The 18,772-nt window shown below is 37.1% G+C and overlaps 1 protein-coding gene across 1 annotated transcript in view; it reads left to right on the top strand.

The window, feature by feature from the left end:
• The window catches only part of DNTT (DNA nucleotidylexotransferase), a 98,423-nt gene extending 80,343 nt beyond the window's left edge, over nt 1-18,080 (top strand). Inside the window, exon 13 of the mRNA XM_068139627.1 lies at nt 17,702-18,080. Coding sequence (XP_067995728.1) covers nt 17,702-17,788 — 87 coding nt within the window. The 3' untranslated portion in view covers nt 17,789-18,080. The remainder of the gene's footprint in view (nt 1-17,701) is intronic.
• The last annotated feature ends 692 nt before the right edge of the window (nt 18,081-18,772 follow it).

The raw sequence follows: 18,772 nt of genomic DNA, 5'->3' as shown, positions 1-18,772 counted from the left end.
CCTTGATATAATATTGCAAACATTATTATCTGCAACTTAATATGTGCTTTGTTAAACTGGGGTTTGGGTGTAACAGAAAACAATACTAGGGAAATACAATGAATTTAAGAAATGCCAATGTTATTTGTCTTATGCAGCCAAATTTGCCTGCCTTGGGTACAATTATATATCATTTTATCTGCTGCCTTTACCCAGAACCCTTAGACATTCAGTAATAAAAAATGGATGGTGTTCATTCGGGAACAGCACCAATAAGTATTACTTTTTCTACATTGTGTTTAGGCTTTACATGAGACATACCATTCAAATACTTCTGAGAAAGAAAATGTGAGTTTCCACTAGCCAGGATGTTTCAGAAATAAATTATGACCTTATCTTCACAATGCCCTCTGAGAAGCAAGATGCTCTTGCCTTCACAAATTTTCAAGTAAAAAAATGGAGTAAAGATTTAAGGGCTTAAAATTCATAGATTTGACAAGCTTCCTCTTGTCTCTGTTGCATTCTCAAAAATAGTTAAACAACAGAAACTTTCCACAAGGAAAGAAGGAGTTGAAGAGAAAGTTCTTCACTGAGAAAGTTGTTAGCCATTGGAATGGGCTGCCCAGGGAGGTGGTGGAGTCACCATCCCTGGAGGTGTTCAAGGGGGGATTGGACGTGGCACTTGGTGCCATGGTTTAATTATGAGGTCTGTGGTGACAGGTTGGACTTGATGATCTTTGAGGTCTCTTCCAACCTTGGTGAGTCTGTGATTCTGTGAATTTCTGAGGCAGATACCTAATATGAAAAATTTCAGACCAGGCAGCAGTGAACTTATGATCTATTTACAAGAGGATCTTTTATGAAGTAGTGTCATTCTGAAGAGAAGGAGGGAGAACTCCACCTCCCTTTCCCTTTTAATTGTTGAATTAAAATATTGAGGGTTTTCCTTATTTTTAATTTCATTATTTTTCTACTAAGTTATTCCCATATGTGGTGGGTTGAAATTCCCCCCCAGCATTAACTTTGCCAGACCAGCTCAGTATGTAGCAAATGGAAGCTATATTTACAAGCAAAACTGCACTCTACAATGGAATGCAATGAATATGTACAAAATATACAGTATTTACAATATTATACAGATATTTACAATTAGCAAACAACATGAAACATCCTCCCACCCTGGTCAAAAAGACCTGGGAAGCTGTTCCACTGCTTCCCCACCTCCTGTACCAAAGAAAAAAAGGAGCAGAGAGAAAACAGTGGTTAGACTTAACTAAAATAATGCAGACAAGGTCAGCCAGAAGCTGATTAATCTCTCCGAAGCGAAGCAAGCAGAGAAGAGATCAGAAAAGAGAAAGAATTGTTTCGGTACAGCCAATCTAATACTAGATATTTTCTCCAATAAAATTGTTTAGAATAATCTTTAGTTTTCCTTTTTTCACCCAATAGTGATTCATTTATATTTTTCTACTTTTCTGCTCAAGATCTGTAACAAAATTTTAAAGGCATAGCCTAAAACCACCACACCATAAAGGACATTTTGAACAAAATGCCTTCCATGCAGCCACCCAGTGTGTAATAAAGTCAAGATTGTGCATCACTCAGCGACGGTGTCTGTGAAATTTGAGATAATGACCCATAGTGGAGGACTTTGCAATATGTTGTGGCTGCCAAGGTTGATTAATTTTTAAGGGTCATTCACTTACTAAGATTAAAATCTCTGGTGAAAATAATTAGCAGCTTTAGTGCTGTTTCAGGGAACACACACCCAAATCATTAATTATTTTTTTCCTTAATTTAATTATGAAGACTAGAGAATCTTTGCCGTAATTCTAGTGCTTTTATTTAAAAAAAAAAAAAAAAAAGAAAAGCAAAATATTTGACAAGGGGAGAACAACAAAAACATGGAAATGTCATCACTACCTTCTCTTAGATTTAGATTAATATAGGTATTTCATACGGACATTTTTCTTTGTAGTAGGAGACCTTCCCTTTTCAATGTTAAAACCAATCAGGAAGTGGATACCCCATGTGCAAACTGCTCAAAATCCCTCAACACAAGATTAATTAAGGTTAATTAGACAACATAGGTTAAAAAAAAAAAAGAATCATATCTTTGCCATGCTTCTCTCCTTGTTAGCTCAGGAGATGATGCCTGATGTCATTGGCTCTGTCCAGGCAGTGTGTACAACCCCAACAGTCACTGGGGTATAATTCAGGAGCTGGGCCAAATCCTCACTACTTCACTCTTCTTTCCCTAATCTGTGTCTGTGCACAGCAAAAAGAAAAGTCAGAGGGAAGCAAACTAATTCTCAGTCCTGATGCAGACTAACTCCTTTCTTTGAAAACATTTCCCTGTTAGTATTTAAAATCTTGCAAACTTTGCATCCAAAGAAGTGTGGCCAGCAGATTGAGAGAGGTAATTATGCCACTTTGCTCTGGTGAGACCTCACCTGGAGTATTGTGTCCAGATCTGGTGCCCTCAACACAAGAAGGACATGGACCTGATGGAATGGGTTCAGAGAAGGGCCACAAAAATTATCAGATAGCTGGAGCACCTCTTCCATGAAGACAGGCTGAGGGAGTTGGGATTGTTCAGCCTGGGGACGGGAAGACTCTGGGAAGACCTAATAGCAGCACTACAGTACCAGAAGAATGCCTACAGGAATGCTGGAAAGGGACTGTTTACAAAAGCCTGTAGTGATAGGACAAGGGACCATGGTTTGAAATCAGACAAGAGTAGATATAGGTTGGGCGTTAGGAGGAAGTTCTTTACCATGAGGGTAATGGAACACTGGAACAGATTGCCCAGGGAGGTGGTTGAGGCCCCATTCTTGGAGATATTCAAGGTGAGGCTCAACAGGGTTTTGGGCAACCTGATCTAATGGAAGATGTCCCTGCTCACTGCAGGGGCATTGCACTAGATGACTTTTGGGCATCCCTTCCAACCCAAACCATTCTATGATTCTAAAAGAAGTTAATAAACCATGTTAAGCAAATATGCTTTGAGTTTTTGATTTATTTTTTTAATGGAACATAAAACTTGTTGAGAGAGTGTCTTTTGTTATAAAATACAACAGTTTCCTGGTTTGCTCTACATCCCAATATGTAATTTGGTGTACTTTGTTTCTCTGTATTAATATTTATCAGCCCTTTGGCACTGCAGCTTCCACTGTGGCCTACTGCCTGAAACGTGATGTGTGTCAGAGACTCCCAGGTTCCAGCGTTTGAGGGGTTGCATCAGGAGAGAGTCCTGGTTACTTTAATGTATTTCCAAAGGGATTCTGACAGGAATAGTGAGCATTAACAAAGCAGTTAGGAATCAATTACATAGCTTTGCAGAAGGGAACAAAAGGAACAGATATTTCCTCTAGGGACTCATTACAAAGTTACACTGTGAAATTATTCCTCAGCCTTGATTTTTTTTTTTCCTACTGTGAATATTTTTTAATATATTTGTGAGTTTTGAAAGACAATGTGCAACTATCAAACTCATTATTTTTTTCAGTTCCATAAAAAAGCCCAAACAGGCATTTTGTGGACCTGCCTTTGATAGGAAAAGTGTGACAAGTTGAAAATTTACTACCAATTATCTCTCTCTTTTTCATAAAAAGATGAGTAAATGTACAAATCTGTCTTTCTTTAGAACTGTATCCTGAAGCCATGGAAATCTGCACTTTTATATACCAAATAGAAGTATGAATCATAGAATCATAGAATTGTCAGGGTTGGAAGGGACCTCAAGGATCATCGAGTTCCAACCCCTCTGCCATGGGCAGGGTCATCTCACACTAGATCAGGTTGCTTAGAGCCACATCCAGTCTGGCCTTAAACACCTTCAAGGATGGGGCTTCCACCACCTCCCTGGGCAAACTGTTCCAGTGTCTCACCACCCTCATGGTGAAGAACTTTTTTCTAACATCCAATCTGAAGCTACCCATTTCTATTTTTTTCCCCATTCCCTCTAGTCCTATCATTACCTGACACCCTAAAAAGTCCCTCCCCAGATTTCTTGTAGGCCCCCTTCAGATACTGGAAGGCCATAATTAGGTCTCCTCGGAGCCTTCATGAAGTTTCCAGATTTACATCATCTGGAGATCAAAACTTAGAGTGATTTCAACATTTATGGAGTGAAGGAGTTCATTATCAGCCATCAGGAATAAGAAATTGTATATTCCCTGCATTTTATATTACTGTGGTTGAACTGGCTACAAATGGCACAACACATTTATGAACTGGGCCAATAAAATTCTCACTGTAAAACTTTCCTGGTTAATGAGTGAACAATATATTAAGTAATGTAGAAGAGCTTTGGGAAAAAAAAAATCAAGAAAATTGTATTTTCTATGTGAGAGATAAGTCAGGTCAGTTGAACAACAGATTCTTCCTTAGAAAATTAAGGTATTTATACAGGAAGTACTGGATGGCATCACTGGTTATTTTATACCCCTCTGCCTTGAATGGACTGAGGGTCATTGATCCCTTAACCCACTATAAAGAATTTTTGGTTACAACAGTCATTGTGTCTAGATTTAATCAGGAGCTAATAAGAGCATAAGCAGTGATTTCTGTTATTTTGTTGTGTGGGTTTTTTATATAACATAGTGATCAGTTTACTGCCTATATTGCAGTTACCTAGGATGCTGCTGTAGCCCTGGAAGACATAAAGTATGTCTTTCTACTGAAACAAAAATGAACCAGTTCTGAGTATTGCTTAGATTCTAGGCTGGTAGCATTAAAATGAAATTTGCCTTCCTAAAAATTTATCAGGATAGGTTGTGGTTTTAATTTAAGCTAATTTTGTTTTAATTTCTGTTAGTCTGATATTTGCTGTGAGCTGATCTTTGCTGCAAAACCTTTTTGTTCATTATTACTCTTAAAATTCCACAGGAATGTAAATATATTAGTTTAATCCCTCCCTCCCTCCCTTCCTTTTCCTCCCTCCCTTCCTCCCTTCCTTTCTTCTTCCTCCCTTCCTCCCTAAATTTCTTTTTTCTGACTTTGTGTCCATGGATGTTATCTGAGGTTGCAGCTTTCAGTTGTTAAATAACAGACTGTTGTGTGTTCTTCCTCATGGATCATCCATTTGGAGATCTTGTTCAGATACTAAATCTTTGTTAGAAACAGCTGTAGATTTGCTGCAGTCTGGCTGATGGAAGCTCTCTCTGCTCACTCTGGTTTTCTGTATGTAGTCACTGGATATAAAAGGTCCCTCTTCAGCCTGTAAAACACTGACATACATGGTCACTAGTATCTGAAACATTTACATTGATGATTGTGAAGATACTTGTCCCACAAGCTTCCACTCCTGTTGAGGAAACACTGTCTAGATAACTTAGTGTTTAAAAGAGAGTTCAAATGAGAAGGCTGAAAATAATGTGATGCTTTGTCAGTTATATTCTTCAGAGTTGTACACTGTCCAAGCACTGAGCTTGGAAAAGTCTTAAGTGAAATGTATGTGTAACATCTTGCATAAACTGCTGGTATTTTAGCTCAAAAGGAAAGAATCCAGAACATCTGTTAACATGTATGGAATGCATTCATATGCAGACTGGAAATAGCATCTGGAAGTTACCTAGTCTGTGCCTTTTTTTAAAAAGCTCTGAAATAGTTCCCTTCTTGCCTGGCAGTACCTGTGTCTTTTCTTGTATCACTTTGTGATAGGGCATTGTGTCAGGCTGCTACACTGATGTGATCACAGTCAGCCAAAAGATCATGTACCCGTTAAGACATGTGACATTAAAGGGCATATTCAAACAAATTTCAAGTTTTCATGTTCTCTGAACGTTTCTGATTCCTCTCTTAATCCTGACATGACAAGAAATTTTGACATTTGGCATGAAGCATCAGTTGTGTAGCAGAGGAGAATGTTGTAATATCACCTGAGGAAGAAGGATGGTCCTGAGGTTTGACTAGCTTGCAGCTTGGATCACACTGTAGTCAGATTTTCTCTATAGGTTTAAGCAGCTCATTCAAGCTTCCTTGAGCTCACTTCCCAACAGTAAAACCTAATTCCCACAACATAAATGTGAAGCAAAAATGGGTACTTAACCACAGTAGGCACATTTAATGAAGAATTTTGATCATTCAGCATTTTGCCTTTCCCCATAACAAGAAGACAGAACAAATGTTTAATGAAGAATTTTGATGATTCAAAATTTGCTTGTTCCCTTAATCACAGGGAAAGTCAAAATGTTAACACTTTCTGCAAAAGGAAATGTGTGCTTTGGGGTTTTGTTTGTTTGTTTGTTTGTTTTGTTGTTGTGGTGGTTGTTTTTTTTTAATCTTAGCTTTGGAAACAGCCCACAAAGCAGACTGTTTCAAACCTCCAAATCTCAGACAAATCTCTTGGGCACTAAGCTCTGAGGCACTAAGCTTGGCTGGCTACTCCAGACTCATGGATCCAATAAACTCTGGGGACATTTCCTTTGATGTAATTAAAATTGCTTATTTGAACACAGGTTCCCAGTAGCGTGCCAAACAAATTGTTGAGATGGGCAAGCTGGCAGGAGCTCAAAGAGAATTAGATTTTTTCATAGTGCCTTGTAAACTGTGTTCTATTGGATTATATTTTCAGAGCAATAGTTTGATAATTGTACCATGCTTATGAAACTCCCAAGTTTAGGTGAGTAGGAAAATTCCTTTGAAGCAAATTTTTTAGTGTTTTGCCTTCACAAAGCAATAGGATATTACGTTTGTGTGGCTATACATGTATTAAATAGCAATATTGCTCCCTAGAACTGTCCTTTCTCTGGGAATCCTAGGAAGTTCCATTTTAGTGATTCTTAGCCAGCAGAATCCATATATCATATTTTTCTACAGAATTTGGTGTGAGGGTGCCCCAAACATAAGTACAGAAGGTGCTTTGGAAAGATTATTGTGCTATGCAAAGCTCAGGCCCACCACTTACACCATGGATAAATGGGAATTTTAAAAATCAGTTTTGGTTGGAAAAGACCTTTAAGGTTGTAGAGGATGCAGTATTTATCAACTGTACTCTTACTTTCTTAATTAAACTCCCTTTTCTGAATTAGATTAAAACTACTACCATTATCAAATACTTTAGAATCCATATTGTCAGAAAACATTCTGCTCTTTGGTTGTTTTTATATTTTGGTTAATTATTTGGAAACTATTTCTTGTAGCTACGGTAAAGGAGAATGTTTAAAAATTCCTCACTGTACTTCACACAGTTTCAGCTGTAGTGGGACTCTCTAATGCCCTTTCCTTTCATTCAAGGTATACTCACTCTTGATGCCATTTGCTGTTCAGCAATTACTCGAAGCCAACAAAACCTGGCACGAGTCTGTTACATCCCATTTTTCTTAGAAGAAGACTGCACAAGAGAGGAAATAGTTTCAACTGTTCCATATCAGAAATTCTGAATGATGTATTTCCTCAAATTGTTATCTTTTGAGCATATGAGAAGCATGTAGGAGTTGGGCTGAGTGACAGGTAGGATCAAATAGTTTAAACTGTTTCATGTACTTTCCCCTATTCCTGTTTCATGGTGGGAGGGTCATAGAGATAACATGGAAAACAGCTTCAGGGCTGGATCATTCCCTGTAGAAAGTGTTTCTTTCCTGCACCTTTATCACACCACTACCCAGTAGGGAACCCAAAGCTTGCTGAGGGATCTGAGGTTTGAATATGTCACGTAGATTTTGATTTGGATTCTACATAAACTCATATATTTTGACAATATTCCAGAAAATCACTTCTAAGTCCAATTATTACTTCATGCAGTTCAAGGCATCAAAATGAAGTGATGTAAATAATTAGCATTGCTTTTTTCTTTTTTTTTCCTTTTTTGTAAAAGAGTAGCTGAGGTTCCTGGGGTATAATAGATTGATTAAATTATTAGCATAGTTGCACTAACATTTCAGGCTGTTGAGTTTTTGTAAGAGGAGGGTCACAAGCTCAGTGTTGCTTTTAAGAGTTATTGAAGCAGAAAGCAGTTATTAGTTTTATTTCCCATGAAAATTTAAGATAGAAAATAGGTGCCTTAATGTTTTCTGTTGTTACAGAAGACTGTATATGATTGGTGACAATTTTTGCATTTAAAAACCATTGTGTGAATTTGAATGGCATTAAGTGATATATGGTGGTCGGGTAGCAAGAGAGGCGGTTTATATAACTGCTCTGAATACTGAATGTACAAGATGCTCTGAAAACTTTATAATGGGACCCAGCTTTGCAAAACATTAAGTGCTGCACAGTAACAGTAAAAATAGTAAAATTGTATGCACCCAGATTTTTTTAACAGGCTATTTAGTTTTCCATCAGAAACCAGTATAACTGTGAAAGGGGAAATTTGTCCTGGGATCTCTTCCACACTGTGAAGTGTGGGCAGTCCATTGTACAGTCTTTAACCACTTGCCTGCAGAAAGCATTTCTAGTTAGGAAAATCCTTAACTGACTCTTCACACATGGTGTGCTTTGTCTCTCTTTGTGTATGTCTCAAAATCCAAATGAAATTGTGATAGTAGACTAGGTAAATTACTATTGTATGACTGTAATGCTCTGATGAGCTGGCTCGAGGGTGTACATATGTCTGCTGAGCTCTGCTGCTACCCATCTTTAGTCCAAGTAGTTGCTTCATAACCATAGTTATTGTAGCAGACAGCCCATTCAGCCATGCATGGCAAGTATAGTCAATCTTCTAGCCACCCTCATGATATGCAAAATTTTTTCTGGCTGAAACTAAGTCTGTGCTGCTACCACACCACTATTTCTACAGCTGCAGTTACAAGCCAGTGACTTTTATTTGAAATAAGTCTTACCTGACATGACCGTGTTGGTTGGAAAAAGTTATGCTCGTGTGGTAGCTCAGCTTAGAGGATGGAAACAGCTCTGAGACCAGTGACTGCAGTTGGCTAGACTGTTACCTGCAATTCCCAGAACAAGTAAAAAGCCAGCTTTGTTTTCCAAGTGTCGGTTCTTTTGAGTCACTACTCAATACGTTATTTCTCAAAACTGTGTAGCACGGGCTGTGATTCTGTGCCCTCCCTTCGTTACATAAAGATATGTGGTAGTCACATGTGCATTCAATAGTGTCAAAAGCAGTTTCCCTGTGTCATCTGAGAATATTTGCTCCATACTCCTTTTTACAGAAAAAGATGTTTGCAGAAGCTTACTTGCACAGTTGAACACACATTTTTTAATGATTCTTATAAAATTGGGTGTTATAGTCTTATTTTGGCAGATGCTGCTCTAGAATTATGAAGTTATAACGGCAACACAGTTAGCCATGAGTGCATCTTGATGAATTAAACATGCCGCAGCTGCAGAGTTTGCTTTAGATGTCTGCAATAATGGCTGGATTAAAGCTAAAGTAAGCATAAAGATCCAAAATTTATAATATTGTTTTCCAGTGTGATCAGTTGTTCATACAATCATTACTACCATTAAACCCTGAGTCATTGTAAGCAGAAGCAAATACTTTCATTTGTGTTCCAATTCTTCCCCCTCTCCAGAAAGTGGAAATTTCACATGTGATTTGGGGAATTTGTTCTTTTTGCACCTGGTCTGTTTGGTTTTGGTTTTGGGTTTTTTTTAATTAAGAATTAAAATAATCTTTTTTGGTAAATTAAAAAATGATTATGCATTTTCTTCCAAACTGTGCTCCCTGCTGTTCTCTTAGCAGTTTAAATGTTTCACACATAGTATATGGTTGTTCATTTTTACAAAGTCTGCATGTAATTCATGTTTATTCAGTTATATTTAATCCCTTTTGAATCATAGAATGGTTTCAGTTGGAAAGCACCTTCAAGGTCATCTAGTTCCAATTTCCCTGCCATAGGCAGGGACACCTACTAGACCAGGTAATTCAAGGCCCCATCCAACCTGGCTTTGAATACTCCTAGAGCTGGAGCCTCCCTGTCTTCTCTGAGCAACTTGCTCCAGTGCCTCACCACCCTCATGGTGAAGAATTTCTTTCTAACATATAATCTGAATCTAGGTTCTTCCAGTTTGAAGCCATACCACTCATTCTATCACTACTTGCCTTGGTAAAAAGTCTCTCTTCAGATATCCTATAGCCCCCCCTTCAATTACTGGAAGGCTGCTATCAGGTGTCCTCAGAGCCTTCTCCAGGCTGAACAACTGTAACTCTCCCAGCCTGTCATTGTAGGAGTGGTGCTCCAGCCCTCCAATCATGTTCATGGTCCTCCTCTGGACACGCTCTAAAAGTTCTGTGTCCTTGCGTTGGGGAACTCCAAATCTGAACACAGTGTTCCAGGTGGGATCTCACTAGAGCTGAATAGAGAGGGAGAATCACCTCCCAGGACCTGCTGGCCACACTTCTTTTGATGCTGCCCAACGCTTAGTTGGCTTTTTGCACTACAAGTGCACATTTCTCATCAACCAGCTTTCCCAAATCCTACTCCTCAGGACTGCTGTATTTGACAAGCTAAAGCTACTGTAAATAATAGACTTAAAGCAAAACAGAATTATAGCTAAAGTTGAAAAGGAAGTAATCCCCGTTGATATTTTTAATGACACAGGCTGTCGGAGAACTACAGGGGGCAATAAGATTTTGTTTGTTGTTCTTTGTAACAATGTCCTCTTCAACGGATTAAATTTGTTCCTATTAGATAGGAAGTTCTGAGTTGCTATTCATTTTGTGTTCCTAAAACTGGAAACATTCTTGTAATCTGTATGGTAATGTGTTATATTCTTTATTGTGGAACATTTGTAATTATTAATATATATATATATATATGTATGTATGTGTGTATATATATATAGTTTTACAACCAAATAACCACACATCTGTCATTTTAAATAGAGAATAGTTCCATTTTATGCATATCATAATCTTGTTTGCAAACTAAATTTTAGTTTTAAAATGGTGTCTGTGCAGTTAAGTCAATAGATAATATTAATGTTTAAAAAAATACTTATTTATTTTAAATGCCAGCTCTTCATCACTGGTCTTTGTCTTTCTGCTCCACCTGTTCTAGTGGGTTGTGTGTAGAAAGCCTGAAGTTATTTTGTCAGTCCATGATAAGAGGATACCTGCCTAGGAGATTCTAATTACTCTATTTTACTAAATTAATCTACTTTTTATTGTTTAGGAATTTAATATGAATAAGTCTATAACTAGAGAATAGTTGTGAGAGAAACATTCAAATATCATATTTATGATTAAAAGCACAAGACAAGAACAGTGGTAAAACAAAATGAGAATTTATGGTTCTGCCTTCTATTGGCTTAAAAAAATCATTCATGCACAGAATTATTAGAATGAATTCCACTGTGCTATTTTGCATCAATACCATTACACATGATTTTGCCTGAGGGTATTGAGTCAATGGGTAATGCTTGTAATACTGCTTTTTCAGTCATGGTTTGTTATAATGTCATTTCAAAGAGTCATTTCCCACCCCCACCCCCCTCATTTATTTGTCATCTTATTGTAGATGGATTAGGAGCAGATTAGTTTTTATTTTACAGCAGGTACAGTGATGTGACGTTCACTACAAAATATACCAGTTAAACATGAAAAGTACATTTGGAGATAATATCATGTCAGAGGCACTTTGGGTTATTTGCTACTGAAAACCACTATGATACTGTCAAAGGGAAAATGCACAGTGTCTATGCAGAGCTATGGAATATTATTATTTAGAGACTCAATGGGGTGCTTGGTGCCATGGTTTAGTTGATTAGATGCTGTTGGATGATAGGTTGGACTCGATGGTCTCAAGGGTCTTTTCCAACCTGGTCTGGTCTGGTCTGGTCTATTCTATTCTATCCTTTTCTATTCTATCCTATCCTTTTCTATCCTATCCTTTTCTATTCTATTCTTAAACTTGATTAAATATTTCACAATTCTAGCACAATTGGTACTCCAGCATTTCTGTTCTATCATTATAATGAAATTATCTCTACTGTTTTTCATCTTGTTCATAACCATAACATAAATATTTAGCAAAATATCAAATTACAAGCAAAGCAATACAAACAAAAAAACCCCTGCCAATACACACTCTTAAAACCTCTCCAAAAAACCCCAAACAACAAACCCAAAGCTAAGCAAGAAAGTATTGGGCAAAGCAAAGAAGGAAAAATGTATTGCCTAGGAAGGTACCACAAAATACATGCTCAGATATAGCAATCCTCAAAATGTAAAAAAATGTGTGTTGACTATAGTGAAGATGTATACTACTAAGAGTAAAATACATTGATGGGTAAGTACTAAATAGTTCCTTTGAGCTTGATTCTGTCATGTATTTTCACCAAGCAGTGCCTTATTCTGAGAATGTTGTGATAGGGTAAGATTCTGACCCTCTCAAGCAAGCTAGCAGCATGGATATCAGGACCATGGAGAAGTTTCATTTTTCCATGTTACTGTCTGAGAGCATTTATACTGCAGAAGATGGTAATTGAATACCATTATTTGACACCATACAATGACAGGATTGCATCAATTTTTATCTGGAAATTGCTTTACTTAGAGTTGCTGTTGTGGTTTTTTTCCCATTATTCCCTCCTCTCTCTCATCATAAAATCATTTGGGCTGCTGTGAATGTTGCTGATTACGGTAATTCTTGTTAGCACTTTATCTACTCTAATGAGTCAGATAATGATTTCAGAGAAGTGACCACCATTTTAAGGATTGATGTTACATTGAGTTCCCATACTTTTGTTGTAGATTAAAGGTCTCAACCCCATATTGCTCAGTGTATTGCAGGAATTCATGGGTCTTCTGTATGCTTTCTCTACAGTTGCTTTAAACAGTTCTGGGTCTATGACTGGTGTAAAACTACAAAGTTATTTGCTACAATGAAGCTCTGACAGATATGTGCACAGTAATTTCTAGTATTCTTTGATGTCTTGGGATCTTTTCTATGTCTTTACTGGACAAATTGCTGACCATAGTTTAAGATTTCCTATCTTGATGCCTAGGCTCAGCCTACTTATGTTGAACTACTCAAATAGGTTAAAGAAACACACAAAGGTAATCAAAACATGACTGAGAAAAGGGTGTCTGGGGTATTTTGCAGGAACATTTTTGCCCCCCAAAGAAACATGTGCTTTTGGTCAATGTGGAGATATAACTAAGACTAGAATGCTACGTTATTGAGAAATTATATTGTTTTGCTGGCCTCATTACCAAGTGACAATAGTAGTATAACATCTGTTTGAACTTTGGCTGTGTCAGTTTATGATATTATCAAGTAATTCTGTTCTTTCATTCCTTTATTGTCTTTCATCAAAAGCATTGTTGATCCTTAATGCCAAAATGAAAAATAAAAAGTGTCAGTTCACATAAGAAAACCTTTGGATAGCAGCTATTCTACATTAGGTGTAGTTAATGGTCATGTTTGCCACCACAAGTGTAGTATTTACATCCACAGAAATATCAGAATTGTTTAAATGGGATAAGAGCAGAGTGATACCAGCTGCTTCAGAGCAGTGGTTTTTTGTAATTTTGATTGATGTTGATTGAGCATGTGTTGGATTTGCTGAATATTAGTGAGAAGATGGAAAAAAAAAAATCACTACTCGGTTCATTGCCTATCTTGAGCAAGAAGAAAGAAAAAAGAAAGAACAATAATGAAGGCAACAATGAAATTTGCATCACTGTACAAGCTCTGCATAGATTGACAAAGAGGGAAAATCATACATCCCATTAATAACAATCACATTGCTGAAGCAGTTGGCAGATATCAGCCAGAGATTCATTTAGAAGGCTTGTAGCTACTGAGAATACTCTTCAGCAACAGATACTTTGTATTAGAAATTTTCCCTGTCAAGCAAATAAAATGAGTTTTGCTTGCAGAAAAAAAGTCTGACAGAACAAGAGATGTGATGCAGTTTGGGGTCCTAGAGATATGAAGAGCTTCTATTAAAGAACACCTAGAATATCTGTCTGCCATGTAACATCTTTTTTCTTGCTTTTCTGCTTTGCAGTAATGTGTGTGTATGGATTACCCTCTCTTGGTCTTAGTAAAAGTAAAATAAGCCCAAACCTAACCAACCAAAAACCCAAACAAGCAAAACACCCCAACCAACCAAACCCGTTCCTCTCCTGCCCAAGTCCCTGATATCCTGTCCTCCCGGGAAATACTGTAGGGATAAAACTTCCTCATCATCATTACCCAATGGGCAGTCGCTAGTGTCAACTTTCCTTTTATTATATTCAATATCTTCTTTTCTACAATTTTTTTCTCCTATGTGAAAAGGGATTGGTTTTCCCTTGATCAGTGAGGTTTTTGGTAGGTTCCTTTAATGCCAGAATTTGAACTTCCTAGGATAAATCTTTTCCTATTGCAGCCACAACTTTGAACAGTCAGTTCATTACGGATATGTGATTGTTTTCAGCTTTTCACACTCCAGCAATTCTCTGTAGTTGTTTGGGACACCATCCCAGGGTCTAAATATTCATATACTGAGAACTTCATGGTGGAGGATGAAATATCCTAGAAAACTAGAGACTGCTTTTACACTGCAGATGTCTTACTATATTTGTCCTCTGTGTGTGTGTGTGTGTGTGTGTTTGTTTTTTAAGTCCCTGAAGCAATGGGCCAAATTATTCCCTCTCATTTCTGGTATGGTATGTTTTTAATATGAATATTATCTTATATAAGTAGAATTATACACACAATGTAATTGTTTTCTAGCTACCTATCTTTTTGCCGTTAGCTCTTTTTGCATTAGTCTAGACCTCGAAATGCAGTGTCATGATGCTTTTAAGATCTCAAATATGCTCAGCACAGAATAAGTAGATGGTCTTTTTAGCTGACTGAAATATATGTAATTAAGGCTACATCATTCATATTGGATAGAATGAGAAGTGTAGATTTTTATTTTGTTTTTCTGAAAGAAATGTTCATGTAATAGAGAGTAAAAAAATCCATCTGAATGGATTTTCAGGATGTATTGGTAAAATGGATAAAACATTTTTCCTTCCTTATGTTTCTGTTTCTATAACCTATCCCCTAAATTATATAATAAATTAATACTAACAATAGCAATCTGAAAATAACTTCATACACCTTTTACTGTGCACTCTAGTAACAAATCTCTGGTCTCTATGGAATGTAGCACTGCCTGAAATCAGTGCCTTCATAATAGAGCTTACTACAGTGTCTACTGACCTCAGTGTGAATGACTTTATTTCAGTTGCTTTGGTTTGGGTAAAGTGCAATTGATACATAACAGTTCTGCAATTACACATCTGAGGAATACAAATACCTAAGAGTTAATATGACAATCAAGCAGCTTCTGAGCATGATGAGGTACTGTACACATTGGTATGGGACATTATTGAAATAGACACAACTTTTAAATGTATTATTTGCAATAATTAAACAACACTGGACAAATTACTTCATGTTCCCATAATGACCACTGACTAATTTTTTGCCTATTAATATTGGATTTGTCTAATTAAAAATGAAATGTCTCCAGATAAAATAATGAAGATGCTCTGTATTACTTCATTTTATGGCAAAAATTTGCTAAGAAAATAAATGACTTAGCAATGTCTATGAGGATATCATCCAGAACTACTTTCAAGTACCTACTCTGCTGGTTGAGACTCTAAAAGAGTGCAGTCATAACCTTGTATTGTCCTCCCAAGCTCAAAGGAGCACTCATGGCATCTGTCTCTATTCACTCAGGAGCATCTAATCTCTACCATCCAATTTAGTCTTCGTAACCTTTCTAGCTGGTCAAACTGTCTCTCATTCTACTTTGTAGACTTGAAAAATTGCTGTTAGGAAACCTGCCATCTTGACTACTTTAGCTGTTAGACCTGAACAGTGTGAATGAGAGACAGACCTTTCCTGTGGAGCTGGACTCAGATGTTCAAGTTTCAAACAGCCATACAATGAAATGGAAATGAGTTTCTAATTCAGCTGAATCTTGGAGTCTGGCTGATAATTAATGCTACATTTCACTTTCCAAGTTTAGTTCTTCATTATGTCTTGGCAAAACTGTGGCTCCTGTCAGGATTGGGATATGGGTGGGCACTGGAAAGAATGACGCTGATGGAGGATAACAATAAGCCAGTGGGTACCAATTGATGAGGTGAATTTTATTTATGATGCACAAGCATGTACCGGGTGCAGGTATAGCAGTGTAGTAGTAGTAAGTGTAGTGGTTTTGCTTCTTCTTTTTGCTTTCCTTACACTGACACACCAGCTTAGACAGCATTATGTAGCTTTCGCTTGCTCTGGTGCCATACTGCTTGGCCAAGCTTCGTCTCCAGGACTTTTCTATGAGTGTTGATCATCTTCTCTGCTCATTGATAAGTAATAATAGAGTTGAAGGAAGAGTAAACTGTCAGTAACCCGAATGAGGATCTACCTGTTCTAGTAATCTACCTACCTCCTACTTTCTGAGTCTCTTGAGTTATGTGATCTCAATGGAAGAAACAGACAGGGAAACAAGATCCGGACCAGGAAGAGAAGGAAGGCAAGAATCAGGGAACACAAAGGGGAAGTAGGGGGGGAAGTGAAAAAAAAAGTTGGGAACTTCTGATGATATAAGTTGTTTCACCATACCACAGGCCTGCTTTGATCTAGTTATGGATTCTCTTTCCTGACCCTTTTCCATGGGTCAGGCACATTGGAGGCACCACTTGGCAGCTGAGAGAAAAGGTGTGCTGTCACCAATGTTCCTAAATTTCATGAGTTTGAGTTTTTACTGACTTACTGGATTTGTCAGTGCCTTGTCTTTCACAGTAGATGGTAAATCTAGATTATTATGAAACTTTAGCCCTGAAGTTTTAATGACACTAATTTGAGATTGGTCAGACCTGAACACTTGATTGAGACTTAACTTGAAATGATTCAGGAATTTCTGAAACACTAAGTATTGTTTTTCAATAGAAATGAGTTGAGATATATATATAGATATATATATATATAGATAGATAGATAGATATATAGATAGATATATATATCAACTTGCTTCCAAACTCCTGTAAATGGTAAAGTTTCACTGCTTTAATATTCATCTACCATAACAGCTTTTTAAATTAATGTTGTAATTCAGTGATTAAAGAAATGTATTAGGCTGTGTACTATATCAATCATGTTGGGGGAGTTAGGCTTGTGGGTGGTTCCTGTGTGAGAATACTGTCCTATATTAGCAGGAGTGCAGATCAAAACTTCTGGTTTTTTTACTGTAAAACATTTGTCAGAAGTGGGGGTGGAGAGTAGGGTGGGTGAAGAAAAAATATTGCAATTGTTGATCTCTAAGTTTCAGCTTACTTTTCCAGATGGAATATTATGCGTTTTCAGATGAGCCTTCTGAAACAATTACAAGCTTGGAAAGCTTTGATGCTTTTAAGAATTGGCTATATAGAATTAGTGCAACCATTGACTCAGCTTGAATACATTTATAGAGAGCTTCATTACATTAGTTTAAAAAACAATTATTTTATTAAGAAAGTCAACCTATGGACCCTTACAGAAGGGAAATGTAGATTTTGAGTTCTAGTCCTAATACAGGACTACTCTTGAAAAAGTAAATAAAAACAGAATTGTAAACTAGTGATTAGAACTGAAAGCATCATGCAGTATTGGAATTACTTTTTAATTTGCTTTCACATTTCAAGGTCAGCACAGATGAAAGCGTGTTCTACAGAGGATCCAACACAGTGGGTAGAACTGTCAAAATTCAGCTCCCTTTAAACAGAAAAACCATCTATTGAAGATTCTTTCTAACACCCTTATTGACTTCTGTATTAATTTTTTTTCCACAGAAGATCTTTCTCAAAGCTGGAAGTGAAGAAGAAATCTTTGCACATCTTGGCTTGGATTATGTTGAACCATGGGAAAGGAATGCTTGAACTGATTTGCCAGTATACATTTACCAGTTGACAGCAGTGGTCTTTCTGCCTGCCTTAGAGTTTGATTTAGATATATAACATACATTTCTATGACAACTAAAACATTTAAAATATATTAGTTAGAAGCAGTATATATACCCATGTTCTTAGAAGAGCTTGAGTTCTTCAGGATCCTTTCCAATGTTTTCTGGTTTAGGTTTTGAAGTTTCTACATAGGAATGACAAGATAGAGATTGATTTTTGGGGAAAAATTGAAGCTGGTGAGATTGTTGCTTGTGATAGGAGTTTAATATTCCTGTGACCACTACTTGCTTGTTAAAATACTGTCAGCTATGAAAATACATGAATAATACCAAATATTTGAGCTCAGTCTGAAAAATACATTTAGCAACTAGGCATATCTGGAACCATGAGCACACTGCCAACTCCATACATTGTGGTAGAACAGTTGGAACCAATAGTAATGATGCTTCAATAGTAATGATGTTTCTGAACTCATGAAGGACGGGTGAGGACTGGGGGCCTGGAAAAGGGTGAGCATATGTAAAAAGAGTAGACCTCTGCACATTATCAGAGGAAGGGAAGAAGATTTTCAAAGACACCCAAGTGAGAAATAAAGCATATATGAGTGGGCCAGTCCACTATCAGTTTGAGTGACAGACGGCTGATTAGACAAGCTGCACTGAATGATAAATGACTATATATAAAACTTAGAAGCCCCAAACAAACTCAGAAAATACATCTAAGAAACATTTGAACTGAAGATTCATGACTGTACAAAATAAGTAGCAAATGAAGAATTACAAGCTATTAAAAAGAAGAAAGGCTGAACAAAGAATAAACATTTTTCTAAGGGACAGGTATGAAGATGAATCATAGCTGTCAGTGGTGAGCTTTAATATTACACTTACTCTAATCCCTGAGAAATCAAAAGAGCTGAAATGAGGTGTGGCAAATCCTACAAGAAGAAAGTACTTCTCATAG

The sequence above is a fragment of the Melanerpes formicivorus genome, unplaced genomic scaffold, assembly GCF_026170545.1.
Source record: "Melanerpes formicivorus ecotype bairdi unplaced genomic scaffold, bMelFor1.0.p_v2 SCAF_6, whole genome shotgun sequence".
NCBI lineage: Eukaryota > Metazoa > Chordata > Aves > Piciformes > Picidae > Melanerpes > Melanerpes formicivorus.
The sequence above is the reverse complement of the archived record's forward strand: the minus strand, read 5'-3'. Positions and strand labels throughout refer to the sequence as shown.